The 17,471-nt window shown below is 39.2% G+C and overlaps 1 protein-coding gene across 1 annotated transcript; it reads left to right on the top strand.

Annotated features, from left to right (window-relative positions):
* The first annotated feature begins 2,531 nt into the window (after positions 1–2,531).
* On the top strand, positions 2,532–16,913 carry vapal (VAMP (vesicle-associated membrane protein)-associated protein A, like). The gene is made up of 6 exons (XM_029454147.1): positions 2,532–2,749; positions 8,468–8,620; positions 10,906–11,009; positions 12,662–12,742; positions 15,430–15,609; positions 15,930–16,913. The coding sequence occupies exons 1-6, from the start codon at positions 2,692–2,694 to the stop codon at positions 16,089–16,091; spliced, it is 738 nt and encodes a 245-aa protein (XP_029310007.1). The 5' UTR covers positions 2,532–2,691; the 3' UTR covers positions 16,092–16,913.
* The last annotated feature ends 558 nt before the right edge of the window (positions 16,914–17,471 follow it).

A 17,471-nucleotide genomic window follows, 5' to 3' on the forward strand; every position in this document is an offset into this window, starting at 1 on the left:
TCTGGTTCTACATTTTCATAACTAAAATAAATATTGATTACGTTTGTACTTAAGTTAAATGAAAAAGCCATTTAAAAATAACGTTTTCACCAACATGTGTGGCGGGGTAATGGAGTTCAATTCTTAGTTGTTTTTTTAATGCAATTACAGTCTAATTTTGCTCATTTATATCGTTCTCTTTCACGTAAAAGCACGCCAAACTCCTTTCAAAGAAACGCTAATTAATATGGCCTGGCTTCCACTAAAATGTAACAAAATGATTTGCTGAAATTGAAAGTTGAAACTGAATTAGGAGCTACTTGGTTTGCCAGATTTTCTAATGCAGTTTGGCATGTTATTACATCCATACAAGAGATCATGCCATATTCAGCAAAACATTTTTATAAGAGGTTACGTGTTGACGTTCTGATGAAAGTTTCAAGTTTCATATTTGGCACCACACAAGTGCCTTTTTTATGTTTTTCTAAACGATGTATGACATGATTTAAAAGTGCATACTGCAAGAATAATGCATGAATTACTGGACTAAATCAGTACGGACTAGATGTACGTGTAACAGTCGACTTTGAAACTGCCAATTATCTGCAGCTATCCCCATACTGTACGTCTAAATCATGCTTCCCTGTATCCTCTGTAGACCAGAATAACTTTTGTATATTAATCGGTGTAATAAAAAAGTGATTATTCTATTTTTGTTGTTACTTTTACTCACTAAGGAAAATATACGTGTTTTGAAATGTCACCAGAATATAGTCCGACTAAAGTTGTGTTGATGGAGACCAGAAATGTGAGTGAGAGAAGAAGGGGTTCACTAACAAAAGCTCTTGACTTGGATAAGCCTCCAGACGTCATGAGAACACGGTCTGCACCTCGACTGAACCGCACCTCAGAAATCTCAAATTACACTATTTGGTTTCACAGTACAGATGAAGCGTTTACTCTCGTCACTGCAAACCACAGTATGTGAGAACAATGTATCTCGTTTTATTGAAATTGAAACTATTGGTGTCTTCTTACCTCTTTTCCACAGTTGGAGTTTCTTACATAAGAGTTATTACTCTCCCACAAGCTTCAAACCTGAAATAGGACACTCATAAATGAGTTTTGTGTTATTTTTGCACATATTTGTTTAACGTGACCCTCTGAAAAGCGGATACAAATAGCTTGCAGAGTGGAGCACAGAGTCTTATTCAGTACAGTGGATTACCTCCTCAGCTGCTTACAGAGGGGAGGTCTACACTTCTTGTCGCAGAGATGGATTTAACCGTTGCCAAAGTTGTGAATAGTCTCTAAGAGAGTAAAGTGGGATCAAACGGAGCAAACGCACATTATAAAACACCAGGATTCCCCTCCATTAACATACTTACTCATGTAATTCTTTTCTTTTAAAAAGGTGTGGACTCACATTATCAGCATCACAAATTCTGCAGAAAAAGTACATGTGTTGATAATGTGGTTTTGAAATTGACAGCAGGTGAACTGAGTTAATAATAATTAAATGGAGGAGAGAGTTGAAAAATAAAACATAATCAAATAAACATAATAGCGTTATGACAGAGAAAGTGAATAATGCGTAAAGATAGGTGCACTTATGTCACGGCCTGACATTTTTGGTACATACGTGTAAAAAATCGTATTTATATTTGACATCTTAACTATTGAGTGGTGTTTTAAAAAAGGTGGGGAAAAGGTAATTTAGGGGCCCCATGTACAAAGGCTGAGTCTTTACTGCAGCAGCACAGGCTCAAATACACCCCGTGGACCTTTGCTGCATGTCGTCCCCTCTCTCCCCCTTTCCTGTCAATCTTCAGCTGTACTAATAAAGGCAAAAGCCAAAAAAACATGTAACTTTAAAAACCTTTTAAATAAGAAGAAAACAAGAAGTTCATCTTGAAGATGAAGTACAGCTTGACTGATAAATTGGCAGGCTGATATTAGCTTATCACAGATATATTAGTATCTGCATAGATGTCGACCGATATGTAACAAAGGAACTGCAGTACAGGCATCTCAAAGATATGTTTAAGATCATTTAACAGTGTTAATGTATAAAGTTTCCACCAAAGTGTCCTGCTCAGTACGCTTCATATCTTGGTCATAATTTTCTAATAACCACATTTAAGGGATCTTTATCAAAAATATTTATTTAATGATAATTTACTTTATTTATTAAAACATACCAGGACTGCAATGAGGCAAATAAAATCACTTGACTAATGTTCCTCTTGGCAAAATGTCAAATGTATATACTTTATTATTATTATTTATATTTGTAATATGTAAACATATGTATTGAGCCTCTGTAACTGTTGTGCATATGATATAGTGATAAAAAATTCCCACATGTTTAGCCAAGGTGCATTTTCTGAAGTACAAAATACCGTCATTGTGTATATAAAACTTGTAATACTTAACTTGCCACGGGTCAAATAAGGATTCACTAATTTGTTTGGGTGTTTTTCCTCCCACCCGCAGTATCACACTACAACTATTTAACTCTACCATAATCACATCAGTTGCTGAGCCACGAGGGCGCGCAACAGGATTGTGCACTCGCGCGTTCAAGTAGTTGTACCCACATGCTCGTTCGCAGAGCTCAGTCAGCATTTGACTCAGTAGTGGCAGGGGATCTAGGATTTCCACTTGTCAGTTACTCCCCGATACCGAAATCAAGTGCATCCCTCAGCCAAAATGTCAAAGTTGGACCAGATTCTTATCCTTGACCCCCCCGCCGACCTCAAATTTAAAGGTAGGTAAATCAACATTTCTTAACGTGTGAAATGTCCATTGAGTAGTGGTGGAGATATCCCTTAGTGAAACGATTTCACACTCCCTCAAGCAAATTTCGTTGCTAGTAAGCTAGCTAGCATTAACCGCCATTTTAAGTTAGCCAGGGAAGAGACGGGCCGCTATATCCTCCTCGCACTGTAGTGACGTGGATAGCCGGCGTGGCGTGTCTCTTGACCGCCTGCCGTTCACGACCAGCTACCTGACAACACTTAGCAAAGAGGTGGAAGAATGTGTGGCAACTGTCAGTGGTTGTCATACGGAATTAAAGTGAGCACATAGTGAAGCATGTTTGTCTTCAGTAGCAACATGAGCTACTAGCGTTATGCTGTTGCTAGAGGTGTTAGCAACTGTTGTTTCCTTGGGGCTCATCCTAACGTTTTTCTCTGAAATGCTTACCACTCAAAGCAGACGTAATATGGAAGGAAATTAACTTTTCTTTTAGTGACAAATGTAGTGTCCAGACCGACCTTTTATGATGTTAAACTTGTAAAGAAACTGACACTTTAAATGATAAACTTGGCTAACTAACGTTAACAACTGACAGTTTTCAGCAACATTTAGTTAGCTAATGTTAGTTCGTTTCTCCTAACTCTATTAGCTATATATGCTCGATAAAATGTGTTAACTAACAACGTTGTTACCACAACCCATTCTTGGCAAACCAAAGCAGGCCATACATTATATTAGCACTGATTGTTTACCTTGAAATGATAACGTTCAATGATGTGTCAGTTAACCGTTGGCGAATGATAGCTAGGCTAGCTTGCTAATGCAAAAGTTGATATCGTTGCTAACGTTAGCTAGCTACTCTACAGCAAACTGTCTTGTTTTGCATTTTGCAGACCTGTGTTATGGTTCCTGAAACTTCCAGATGTAGTTTAAGTTTGTGACATTTGATATTTCAACTGTTGCTCCTTTAAGTGACCATTACAAGTGATTGACATAACAGCTACCAGTACAACTGTATTGTGCTGATGTAAGTACAGTTTCAGTGTAGCTAGTATGTCAAGGCCATAGTGTTGTAAAACAATCCCAGCAGTTGAACCATTTATCATGACCATTATTCATTTCAACCTAGAATCTTTAACATTTATTTTATTTGTCCCAGTCATTAGTCTCTGCTCCAGACATGATTGTCAATGAGGCACTGTTTTATTGTTGCTGAATGTACCAATGTCGTAGAACCACAAATCTTTAAGCGCTTTGTCTTGCTGATCCTAAGAGGCTGATTGCTTGTTAGGTCTCGGTATGAGTGGATCTTGATTGTAGCCTGGAAATGACAGGTTGGAAAGGTCTCTAGTTCAAATACCAGACAAACAAGATAGCGTTGGGTGGGGTAAAGTCAGAGATTCTTGCTCATGAGGTGTCCTATGTGAAACTGATTTATCACATATTTACATCTGATCATACTACAGGCTGAGAAAAAGCAAGAAAAACCCTCTGTTGACCCCAAAACCTGTAGTCATTCTCTGTACTTTATTAAATTGGCCAACGTTATTTTCCAATTTGGAAACGTGTAACCCTTCTTGAATCATCAGGTGTAGTAGGGCTTGTGGTTGTGAATAGAGCCTGCCAGTCATTGAAATACAGATGCAGCTTATTAAGATAAACAAAACTCATGTTTATTTTAAAACTGGCTAGTTGAAATGTAACCGTAGCAATGACTTTAAACTTGAGAACCTGATTAACCTAGAGCTTAGTTTGTGCAACAGGTTAATGGTGCTTTAACCAACAACTTCCTCACTGAAACAGTGAAAAGGCTATAAGCTCAGCCTGTTTGTATTGAATACATGACTGTTTGAAAAAGTGGGGTCAAGATTTAAGTACATAAATGAATGTGTCCTTCAGCCAAACCTTATATTATATTGACATTTTGTCTGATAGCAGAGATGTGGTCTATCATAATCTGATCATAACACGGACCCCCTCCTTTTTTATTAAAAAAAATTCCAGTTCCTTCCAATTAGACTTTTTCTGATTCTTCACAAGGTTTACATGTTCTGTTATCAGGCAAAAATCAGGTTAAACTTTTACCCTCTGTATACTCACTGGAAGGAATGAAAGGCTACACTGCAAAGTTATGATAAGGCTGTTAAGCAGGATAACTAGCAAGCTGATTTAAAGCTACACCAGTGCTGCATCTGCTCTAGTACTATTTGAATGGTCCTGATTTCTAACCGCTTGTGTATGCAGGTTTAGTCTGAATTACAATGTTTTATGCAGAGATTTTGGTTTTTCGCCTTTAGACAGACTAGTCAAATGTTTTACCCCCGGTATGAACCAGTAGGAAATTAAATGTTGGATTGATCAAATACTACCCAAACCGCTACATTGAAAGCTATATTTGGAAGGGTTTCTGTAGTCGAAGTGGATCACAGAGGAAAATGAAATGATTGCTATTCTGTCTTTGAGAAGCAATATGAGGAGAAGGAAGATGACCACTGCTCCTTTACTGTCACAGAGGCTGAGCTAAATTGGTCTGCGTGTATCTCCGAGAGCTGGTCCGCTTTAGAGCCTCTGCTGGGATTCCTCCAGCAAGCTAGAGGGGGCAGCCCTCCTTTCCTTGGCTGGTATTTTTAGAATTGGACAGGCCTAGGGGACCCTAACTCAGCATACATGCAACAAGATGAGAGAGACGGTGTTAACGCTGCTTGTGCAAAGGTGGCTTCTCAGAGTTAGGCAATGGATGCAGGCTATGTGGGTGTATATCTGATGTGCACAACTGCGTTCCAGTGTTTTATCCGTTTCTGTCCTGGTTTTAGTAATGCTCTCCACATACTGTAGAAATGTATCTCGGTCAACCTTAAATTCTTTCCTGCAGAAGCAATATACTCAGTTGTTTTAAGTCTGCATGTTTTTGATGTCTGTGTGACAGAAAAGGGTTTGATAAATAAATTTAGTCAGGTTTTTTACCTCCTTTTAAGTCTTTCTCATTTAAGGAGCACCTGTGTGGATCTTGTCCCACCAGCAGTTACAAGACATCAGAAAGGCTTGTACAAAGTCTGGCGGAAGGGTTGACAAGCTGTAATTATCATGCCTGCCATGTACTTTGATCTGCTCCATCACATTTTCTTAGTCGTTCCAATATTTCAACTTAAACTCCAGGCTTGGACTCTCATTACTGCTAAGTCAACTCTGAGTCCACTAATAATGGTGGGATGACAATGGGTAAAACGGTGTATCTCAACAAAAAATGTTTATGGAAATCACACTTCCACAAGTGTATATTAGCAGTAACGATCTTTGTTTCAATAAACTGATATGGTCACAGCAGGAAGCACCTTGTATTCTCTGCTACTAGATTGAAAAAAGATGTACAGGAAAAACTAAGATGTTGGGTGCAGGGATTGTGCATAGAAATATTATATGTTGCAGGCAAGGTTTTTCAGGTTTGTAGGAATGCCTTTGTGACGCATCTGTGCTGAAAACAACGCCCTCAGTCATCACCAAAACTCTACGTGTTAGCTTTAACTGGGTGGAGCCACTCCAATCTGGTCATGCATTGCTTCTTATCTCTATAAACACTGGGGGTGAGGGAAGCCTGAACGTAGGCTTTGTGAACTCGGCTACAACCAAGCTGTACAAAAGTATGGAAAGAATATTTGAATGCTTTTATTTCTTGGATGTTTTTATGTATTAAAACAATGCAAAGGAGTCCAAACTCGCCATCATATCGTGAGTTGATTGATCCTGAAGAAAACCGTATGAATTATGTGTCTTTCAGTAACTCACAATTTGATTTAGATGTTTGGGGTCACCATTCGATTTAAAATCTATTCTAGATTTACCACATGGGGTGCTAATTTTAGGATCTACTCCAGTTACAAATAAACACTTTTCTTTACCAAAATTGTTTTTGTATTTTTCAATTATGTTACTAAAGACTGAAGAAGTTGAAGTTATACAAAAAGGAAATTCTGACAGACAGATTTCACGATCAGCAGATGGATTTATTAGTAGTTCACTCGACAAACGAACCGCACCAGAGTCTACTTGGAAGCGGTCCGAGACCCACCTTTTTCAAGTGGTCTCGGTTCGGTTGGTGGTTTGCACCAGTGGTCGATTCGTGACATGAACACTTGACAACTTAATGTCAAATAATGTAGCAAGACAAATTCATCCATAGCGCCAATGCTATGATGTAACCATGCATCATGGGACGTATGTTTTTACAGACTTCCAGGCTAATTGTACTGATCGAGTTTTTTAATTTATCTTGGCATCCAGTGTTTGACGATATGGCTCATCAAAGCTGGATGGTGCTGACCATGGTTAAGGACCTAATTTGAAGCAAGCTCTGTCACAAGATGGAGAGCTAACCAATAATCTCCTGATTTATGACCTGAGTGGGACAGGGCCTTAATATCTTTTGAAGCTCCTGAACTTCATGGATGTCTCATGCTAAGCATTGGATTTGTATGTAGTAATGCCCCTCCATCAGGGCTGTATAGTTGATAAAATAGTGTTTTAAGATTTACAGTTTTAATAATGCATCTCCTTGTCTTCAAGCGTGTTGCAAGTACCTGAAAACTTTCATTAATAGTCCAACCAAGCAAAACAGTCACTGGCATAGTTTTTTCTAAACTACAAAGTATATTGCAAGTCATTGATGTATAAAGAAGTAATATATCAATTTTAGTTTTGGCTAGTGTTTCTTCCTTTTTTTTTATAATATTAAAGGTGAAACTATCCTGTAATCCAGTTTTAAGGCAAGTTAGTCAGTATTCAATTTGTCCTCTTACTTAATCATTTAGGCCTAATTGATTTGCAGCCTGACTTTAGTTTTCAACTTATCTTTTTAGTTCTTTTTGAACCTTGGCACCAAACCATTGCAGGCCTTGTGTCTTTAATGGTCGAGGTTTAACTTCAAATATTGAATTTACTCAGGAAGGGGGCTGTTTGAGTAATTTAATTTGAATCTGCATGCCACACTTTGTTGTTCTGGATTACTCGTCTGAAGTATTATTAATCAAACTGAAACCTGTACATTTACTGCCACTTGACAACTTTGCTGTTTATTTCCTCTGCTCTGAGGGCATACACTCCTCTCTATCGCTCGACCACCCAACTATGGCTACTCTACTCCTATAGCGTATGCATCTAACCGTCACACCCTACAACTACAAGATTTGACCACGTTTCAGAAAACTGCCTATGTCTTTAGAATGTGGATCAGCTGATTGATCGCAAAGAGCTACGGTCGAAGGTGTAACGTTATCACTCACTTCGACCAATAGTGTAACTTCATCACTCAGCAACTATCAGTGATTCAGACTTTGCGTTTTATAGGTCTGGCCCCCGCTTTGCTGCGGTCCTTCCGTTGCTTGCAGAGGGAGAGTGCAGGTTGGGTTGTGAAAGTATGAGAGAGAAGAGATGCAAACGCTGGCACGGTGTGATGGAAGATATATTTACATGTAATGCGACATCAAACTATATCAATATAAACAGTATTGTTTCGTCCTATATCCTTAAGTTAATATACCAGCCAGCCCTAATCATCGTGCATCTCTACAATTTAATGCAGCAGCAGATTATTTAAGGTTTGCTATGAGGATATTTGTTTGTTGTGCTTTTTCCATTTTCCAGTTTTGAGGTGGTGGTGTACCCTCAGGAGAAAAGTCTACTCCAAAATACAGACGTAATAATGCACCTGTGTTTGTCATTCTTTGTCCACCAGGTCCTTTCACAGATGTAGTCACCACCAACCTGAAGCTGAAGAACCCTTCTGACAGAAAAGTCTGTTTCAAAGTGAAGACGACTGCGCCGCGCAGATACTGTGTAAGGCCAAACAGTGGTGTCATTGATCCTGGAGCAACTGTCATTATCTCTGGTAAGTTTGTCAGTTTTCTTTTCATTAACTCACTTTCTTCCTGTGAGTTCAGTGACCAGACTTCTCTTCAGCCCACACAATGTTGTTGTTAATTGAGAGATGGTGGGGAAACCTGGGAGGGAGATTTTGCACAGTTTGGTCACAGGTCAAGAAGGTCAAACGCTAAGTGGAACCTAAGGTGTTAAAGCTGTGGAAGCAGTTTTTACCCAATCAAATCCACACGGTCCATCAGTGGACACAATTTCAACAACGGTCCTTTTTCTCATCTCTATAAAATTTCACAATACATTCACTTGGTCAGTTAAATACTGCAAGTGGGTACTGGCATCCAGTATTTTATATACATTATATTAATGTTTGTAACCCAAGGCTGCATAATGCATCTTGCAAAGAGACAAGGCTTATTTCAAAAAGGAAATACTGCAAGGGAAGATATTTTCAAGTCTTAAAAAAGATTAAATGTATTCCTGCTTAAACAAAACAAATGAGACTCGTATCTTTGGAGTGTCACTGGCTACCTTTTTTAAATGCACAGCAGGAATAATGCCATATGCAAGGTAGGCGAGCAAGGGCCCAGGTAAACTCTGTTGTCTGACTACGTTCTTGTGATTGTGCAGTTTATGTTAATTAGGTTTCAGAATATAAATACAGAGTACTGTTGGTATTATTGAAGGACCTTTCAGTTACGTGAATTCCTAAATCCAAACCTCACCTTGTTGATTCAGCTGATCGGCTGCTGTTCGGGGTCAATTAGAGCCAACGGTACAGGAGACACGGCCAAAACAAAAATATTATTGCCACAGCTCTGAAAGAAACTCGAGTAAACAACTTAATTAGAGCTGCTGGCAGATTTAGGTTTTCATTCTGCTCTTTAGGGTCAAATAGGCCTCAATATGGCTGCTGAAACTCAGTTGATTGATTTATCAAGTATTCCTATTAAGGGAAATTGCCTTTCCCAAATTGGTGAAATGTAAAGTTTCCTTCAGCAGCTGTAGACTGCTTGAGTTAATGTTCGTTGTAATGTGCTTTTAATGATACTATTAGAATGTCCAAAGAAACCTGTCAAACGGTTCCTACAACATGATCCACTTCTCCTGTCTTAGTGTTGTCACAATACCAAAAGTATGACTTTGACGTGATACCGGCCCAAAGTAAAGCACATGTTTAGAGACATGTCAATGCAAGGCAGTGAAGGATGTGAAAAGAAGCCATAAAACAATAGGAGTGTATTATTGTGCCATAGTGTGTTAATGCATTTTAATGGCCAACCAGGACCGGAGAAACTCTTTAAGATCAGCTCATTACACGTTCACATATGTCCGGCCTCCACCTTCACATGTCACACGGCTAGAAAAGGTTTGATCCTTGCAGAGATGAGTGAGCGCAGTACTGTAAGCAATTGTGGTGAGTTGCTCCAATTGTGAATTTAAGTTCTCTCTCATAACAGGTGATGCATCGTTTATGTCTAGGGATTTTATTGTGAAATGTAACAACTGAAAAAGTGAGGCTGTAATGCGCTGACATTGTGGGAGCAATAAAATAGTTTGCCGTCTGCGTTATTATTGAATTACTACCTTCATTAGTATGGGCGCGACTCGTAACCCTCAAAAGCTGCAGTATTTGTGAGTCAGCTTTGTTGACAAGCTGTGGATGGTTTGCAAGAGCACTTGTATTTACAGCCTGCATATGAGAGAAAAACAGCAGTTGAAGCAAAGCGCTCGCTGCTCACTCACTCATTTGTATCCTGTGCAACATTACTCTAATTGCTCGGTATGTTCCAAATACTCAATATATCTAAAATGATGGCTAAATGCATTGCTTCCATTTGTCATGCGTGTAGTGATTTGGCAGCTGCTTAGAAAACACATTACCACTGTACATTATACATTACATTAACTCAAGCTAACGACAAGGAGTCGCTCTCATGAAGGATACAGAGGAGAGATTGTTTGATACGGTTGACATTTGAGTGAGTATCATTTTAATACTCCAGTGGATCTTTGGAGATTTAAAATATATTCAAGTAATTACAGTTAGAGAATAAACGCATCATCTTTAAATTGGTTAGGGGATGATTGACTGTACCAGTTAAAGAAAAACACAACAACATGAGATTGCTTTGAACTGTATTTATCAGATATTAGCCTTCGACCTTCAGTGTGGGATGAGCGTACCAACATTTACCACATTACATAAAGAACATTGTTAATTTCTGGCTTGCTGAAGTATTTATTATGCTGAATATTAAAGTTGTAATTTCTTCTGTGTTCATCTTTCTTTTACAGTCATGCTACAGCCCTTTGACTATGACCCCAATGAGAAAAGTAAACACAAATTCATGGTGCAGACCATTTTTGCCCCGTCGACTGTTTCTGACATGGATTCATTGGTGAGTGATTATTTTTAAATATTCTTTTTTTATTTATTTTACTTTTAAGACTTTTCACAAAGATGTTGTTTAAAATAAATCTAGCAAAACGCCTACTTATCATTTCATAACAGTTTCAATAGCCATTTTAATAATTGGTAATCCGGACACCATCAGAGAGAAGGATGCTTTGAAGTTGGAGCTTCATGACACAAATGCTTTCATACCTGTGTTGCTCTGTATAAAGACAAATCATGCTCTTGTGTAAGAAACCAGTTTCACTTTGGATTATCTTTGTGGGTTCCCATAATATGTGTTGTATTTTAAATTGTTCAAATCATTCAAATTACAATTGATGAAGCTTTGGATTGATCAGATCATGTAAGAGTTCCTCCTGGATCCTGTGTTGTGTCCTGCTGCAATAACCACAGTTTACAGTAAACTTGGTCCTTTTGCAGCTCCGACAGCTATATTAATATTCTTAATGTTACAGAAAGTGAACAGCAAAATGAGAACAAGACATTTTAACGCCTCAAAATCCAAACGATACCCAACGCTAGTGGAGGTCATTCGATTCTATCGATTCAGGTTCTTAAAGGTTTTTGATTTTGATTATTTAAGGGGGTCAAAACAGGTCACACGCTTGTTTCACAGAAAAAAAAACGTATTTATGAGAACCTTTACACAATTCACTTCAAAAGGTTTATGGAACCTTTTAAAATTAATTTCATAGTTTAAATTGGTTGCTGTCAACATGCGTTGAGCCAGTAAATGCAATCGTCCAGTTGCTCGATCGGGTCAATGCTTGCAAAAGTAAATAAAAATAAAAATGATTTTAATTAAAAAATGTTCCAGACACTGACGCCTCAAAATGTCATGAATGTGCGTAGAGCACCAATGTTTAGTTGTTTAGGATCTCGTGAGCAAACCAAATCTAAAAAATAAATACAGTTCTACATGGATCATTTTATTGCCGTGCAAAGCTCTCTGCTCTTGGATATGGATTGGCCATAATTGCAAAAATATCAAGCAAATTGAGTAACGATGCATTCTCTGTTGTCCACCAGAGGACAGCAAAGGCTTAGGCAGGCAGTGACACATTCACATACCCTGAAGTCATGTTCATGAACTGGCTTGTCTTGAATGAGCAGCAAGATCCAGGAAGTGTAGAGGAACAAAGGTCGGACTAGTGCTTATAAGTAAAGTGGAAATCAATAAGGGCCAGAACAGAAGTTCCATGACATTACCTTTATGACATTGTTTCTTTTACTCAACCATAAAGCAATTCTGTGCTTTATGGGTACTTTTTTTTTTATTACAACCACCTTTTTGTCGTTGAGTTTATAAAATCATAAAACAAATGTCTGAGTTCAGGAGCTGACTTTATGGAAATGTGTCATTCTAAAAATACAGCCCTAAAACCAACGAAGAAGTGTTTGTTTAGAAAAATGAGAAGGGGGTTATAAAGTTTTTTTTTTTTTTTTTTTTTTTTTTTTTTTATAAATAAAGCTGTACATGTTTTATGTAAAGTCCATAGATTCAGGGCTGCATTGCATGTGAATAGTATAATGTAAGTTGAAGTGTGTGTGTGTGTGTGTGTGTGTGTGTGGATAGAATCCAGCTGCTAGCAGTTTGAGTTGATGAATAACATGCCCATTGTTCATCTCCACCAGTGGAAAGATGCAAAACCAGATGATCTCATGGATTCCAAGCTGAGATGTGTCTTCGAGCTGCCTTCTGAAAACGATAAAGTGGTAAGAGGTGCTGCCGCACATCGAATACAGCTCATTTCCATATCATTATAAATCGTAACCCGAAGTATGATTTATTTTTTTTAATTTCCAGAATACCATAGCTTTCCATAAACACTTTGGGGGAATAAAATCAACAGCTATAATGTCAATTAGATAGAGAATGCTGCTCTAGTGGAAAAGCTGGCCATGGCTCCCCGTGCCAGGTGCCAGAATATAAAGAAATAATAAACCTTCGCTTCTGGTTCTCTTCTCCTCCGAATGTGAAGTGCTCTTGCTTACTCTTTACACCAGAGAACACTGCAGCCCCACCCCCCCCCCCTCTTTTCTTAAATTATTCTAATAAAATATAGTAAGTTGTAAAATAAAGGGTTACAACAATAAAAGTTGAACAAATGTTTATTTTGAACACTCAAGCACATTTGTGCGCACGTACACGAAGCTCTCTACATTACAACGTATTCAACAGTTACTTTCACATAATAAAAGTGCTTTCATATAATTATACAGCAAATTATTCAATCAAGGGGAAAAACGCAACCAAATGCAAACTGTAGGAGCCATGAATGAATTCAAAAAGGATTATAAATGTGGCGTACGCCATAATAAGTGAATTTCTATTAAACAGCATTTGTTCAACGGCTTTTGGATCTCAGTGAATCTCTTTTGTGTGCGTGTCTGACGAAGCCAACCAGACCCGACTTCAGCATCTAAGCGACCTTTAGTTTGTTTACTGAAGTCGCTACATTAATAATAAATCATCATTGTGAAATGTAGCGGGGTTTTCTTGGTGCAGTAGCTTAAAAGGCAATAAAATGTCTAGGGATTATCAAATTATTAGAGTTTATATTGGATAATAGGATTTAATTTGCATGAAATCACTTCGAGGGACTCTGGGTTAGCAGTGCGTACTCGGCTAACCAGGAATCTTTCAGGCAGGCTCTCGCGTCACTGCAAAGTAAACTCTGCACTGCACGGTGGTCAGAGAGCCTTCAGGTGTGGAGAGCGACCGTAGCGAAGGAGAGTTAATTTCTGCAAGAAAGAGGATGACCTCATCACACAAGTGGCTACGGACCTTTCCTCAGGACCTGCCTGAGCCCTGTGTAATGTGCCCGTCACTCATTTAGCTTCTTCGTAAATAAAATAAGCGTCTTAAACGTCAAACTTTGATGCTTGGTCTCTGATGCCTCCTGAGGTTCGCCAGCACCTCTTTGCAAACACACTAGTCGTGGAACATCAGTGGGCCCAATCCTAATCCCTATAGTCATACATGAGACTAATCAACTTCACTAACTGCATAAACAAAGTTTAAATCAACCTAACATAAGCTGTAGAAACAGGATTTATTACAGGGCTACTGGAGTGGATTGCATTACTTTGTGCTTAATAAACTGGTGACTCTGTGAACACTGGGAGCCTGTATTAATGAGCTCTCAGTGTAACCAGGATTTAGATAAGCAGAGCTGCTGGGCAGGTCCAAACGGTTGAGGTGAAAATGCCACCAGGGCAAGCCAGATTTAGCTTACGTTAAGAGGCTCTGCAGTGAATCTATGGACTGCTGAGTCAACACGGTATGCTCTCTGCTTTAACACGAGTAGCATGTAGGTGTAATGTGCAACATGTAAAGTATTTAACTTAGGCTGAAGTGTACGGTGTTATGTATGTAAGAATGTGTGGCTATTAAACCATCATCAACCAAATGTGTCAAACTGTCGAGTACTGAGAGCTGTTGTTGTACAAAGTCTTAAAGTCCCACGCCATGTCGACTAATTATTTTACCCGATGACGGTCTGAGGAAAATCTAAATACAGTGAGCACAAGTTGACAGTATGTAGAGTTGTTTTGGTTCTTTCGGAAGTACGGAAACAACATCCAATATCTGATCAGATTGTAAATCTTGTGTGGTTTTGCTTATGTACAACTGCTCATGTTTAAGGCAAACTTTGACTTATGTTTCTATTTCCAAAAGAAAAAGAGTATTATGATGGTGTTCTTACCAAAACTCAGTTATCTCATCGTCACTAGTGTAGAAACATTTAGAAAAAGACTCAGCCCTGTCTATGTAATGCTAATTTCATACAGTAAGTGAAGCTGATGGAGATACAGCGTTGTTACGCCAAGAAGTGGGTTTTCTTTTGGGATCCTTGAATATACTTTTGAGGTGCCTAAATGAATAAAACCTCTATGAACAGAGGTTCCCACTTGATAACCCCAGTCACAGGCCCACACCCACTCCTTATGAAAGTAAAGGTCAGTGATTTAAGATGGGGCATCCTGATATTTGCTGTGGCACCTTGTTGGTCCTAAAATGACCCTGGGCCCGGGTGCACTTCTATATAAATGCTTGCCTTGGATTGTGGTACAAAGGGTAATAACCTCATATCCTGTCTGTGTATTGATTGTCAACCCTCATCTACAAAACAATTGTTGTATTTCCATCACAAAGCCCTTCATTCCCTGATGCCGTCATGTTGTCTGTCCCATGAAACAAAGCCACATCAAACATGACTTCTGGAGGGACGCGCTTCCTCCCTGGTCTCTTTGATCTGGCCCCGTTAGCTTCAGGGCCTCAGACAAGGCTGCCTTTCTTTGGCACAGGCTTCCGTCTAGAGGCTAACCTCCCTACTTAGCTCAGGCCATGCTGGATTTCACTTCAGTGGTTTCTCTCTCTCCCTCTACTGTTTGGGCAGAATGATGTGGAGGCGACCAAAGCAGCTCCGGTGATGAACTCTGCGAAGTCCGACTCCTCAGGATCCATGGTGCCCGCCAATGCCTCCCTGGACGATACAGAGATGAAGAAAGTGCAGGAGAAGTGCAAGAGGCTGCAAACTGAGATCAACAAGCTGGCTGATGAGAACCGGCAATTCAAGGTTAGATGTGTCGGTGAATTATAAACAAATGTGACTCGATGGATCATGTTGAAAGTTAGGGTTAGGGAACGTAATTAACTTCCCGTAAATCACAATGGTCAGAAAACTGATGTCATGCTGCTCTCTTGTGGTTGAGCCAAGTGTAGAAAGGGTTAGTCTCCTTTCAGCATGGTGGCCAGACTTTGTGTTATCAGCATCTATCACGTTGTCGTCCAAAGAATCTGTTTTAATAGCGTATCGTAATGAAACTTGTGACGTGCAGCCCTAGTACTGTACAGCTCTGACTGTCCTCTGCTTTGCTCCGTCTTCCTCTGTTACAGGATGACGGCGTTAGAATGAGAAAGGTACCTCGCTCAGACCACATGACATCAAACTCAACTAGCCTCCTCGGCCGAGAAGCCAGCACCGCCTCCCTGCCCTCCCTCCTCGTCGTCATAGCAGCCATCTTCATCGGTTTCTTCCTAGGGAAGTTCATCTTGTAGACTGGGAGGTGCATGCCAGCCGTATCCCCCCCCCCTCCCCCGCCCCGGCTCCGGAAATAAAACAGGCCTGGAAAAACCGAGAAGTCTTTGTTTTGACTTTGCCATATCATTGGTAGTGTGGCCTACAGTGAACACATCTGTACAGCATCATTCGAAGGCGTCGCCTTTTTTTACACTCTCACACAGTTAGTACACACACGGTTGAGAAAAGAAAGGCGACAAAAAAAAGTGATTGCTCCCTTTTTTTTTTTTTTTTTTTCTGTATTTTGATGGCTGGATTATACAGGTTATGTGGTGGGACAATGAAAGATGTATACTATCAGTCAACATGGAAGCTGCACCTAGAGTGAACCATGGGCAAGAGGCAGTCAAAAGATTACATTTATTTCTCTCTCTCTCTATCTCTCTCTCTCTCTCTGATGTTTTTAATAGGAATTGAATGGAATGTTAGGTGTCTTGTAAATGTTGTTTTAAATCCTTTTAATCAAAAAAGGAAAACTTCAATCAAAAGACCTTCTACCTGCTACCTGTTGCTGGATTGCCTCTGAAGTAAATTTGTTCAGTTTGTAATTTCTACTTCTTGTCTTGGAATGTTTCAGGTCCAGCTGGGGATAATATAGGTGCCTCCTTCTTGTACATTTCTGTCCTTTTACTTTTCCTCACAACACCAATGCAGACTTTATATATTATTATTAATTATTATTATTGTTATACAAATCATATATTCCTTCTGAGGCAAATATTGACTGAAATAAGGTTTCCATTCTTAAAATCCTGTCCCATGGTATTAAGCATTGAAGAAATAAAAATGGAAAAAATGTGGTTTGGATAGCCGTCCTTTCCTGTGTCTGGCCCTTTAATGGTTTTATATTTTAATTATTTGATGCCATAAAATGAGCGTGTGGCGTTTGTGTGCCAGCTTTTCCGTCAGTATTACAGCCAACATTTTGTATTGGGTTCATTCCCCCCCCCTTTATACAAGGACAAAGTACGTTATGTGTGCGAACAATGTGTTTTAATTTTAAATTCTTTATAGTTCAGCTAATATTTTTTGTTGCCATAGGGGCACAGCAGTAGAACATGCTTCTCAACCTCAGACATCTGCTCAGTTATGAACATTAAGTGTAAAGTTACACTTAGTTTACTGACTGGAAGTTTGATTCTCTGTTAAATTTAGTCTGGAAGGGAGGATATTCTTATACTTGTTATTGGTTTCATCTCGCACAAGATGGGGGTTGTTACTCAGTATTTTTGAGGTTGTGCTGCCGAGGTAATTTGGTACATTATATCATTTTTGATGACAAAATCTGTAGTGGTCATTTGGCCCCAAACCTAACTCATTTCAGCTCGAAGGCTGAAATACAGAACCTTCTTTACACC

Source organism: Cottoperca gobio, chromosome 17 (genome assembly GCF_900634415.1).
Source record: "Cottoperca gobio chromosome 17, fCotGob3.1, whole genome shotgun sequence".
In the NCBI taxonomy this organism is placed as follows: Eukaryota; Metazoa; Chordata; class Actinopteri; order Perciformes; family Bovichtidae; genus Cottoperca; species Cottoperca gobio.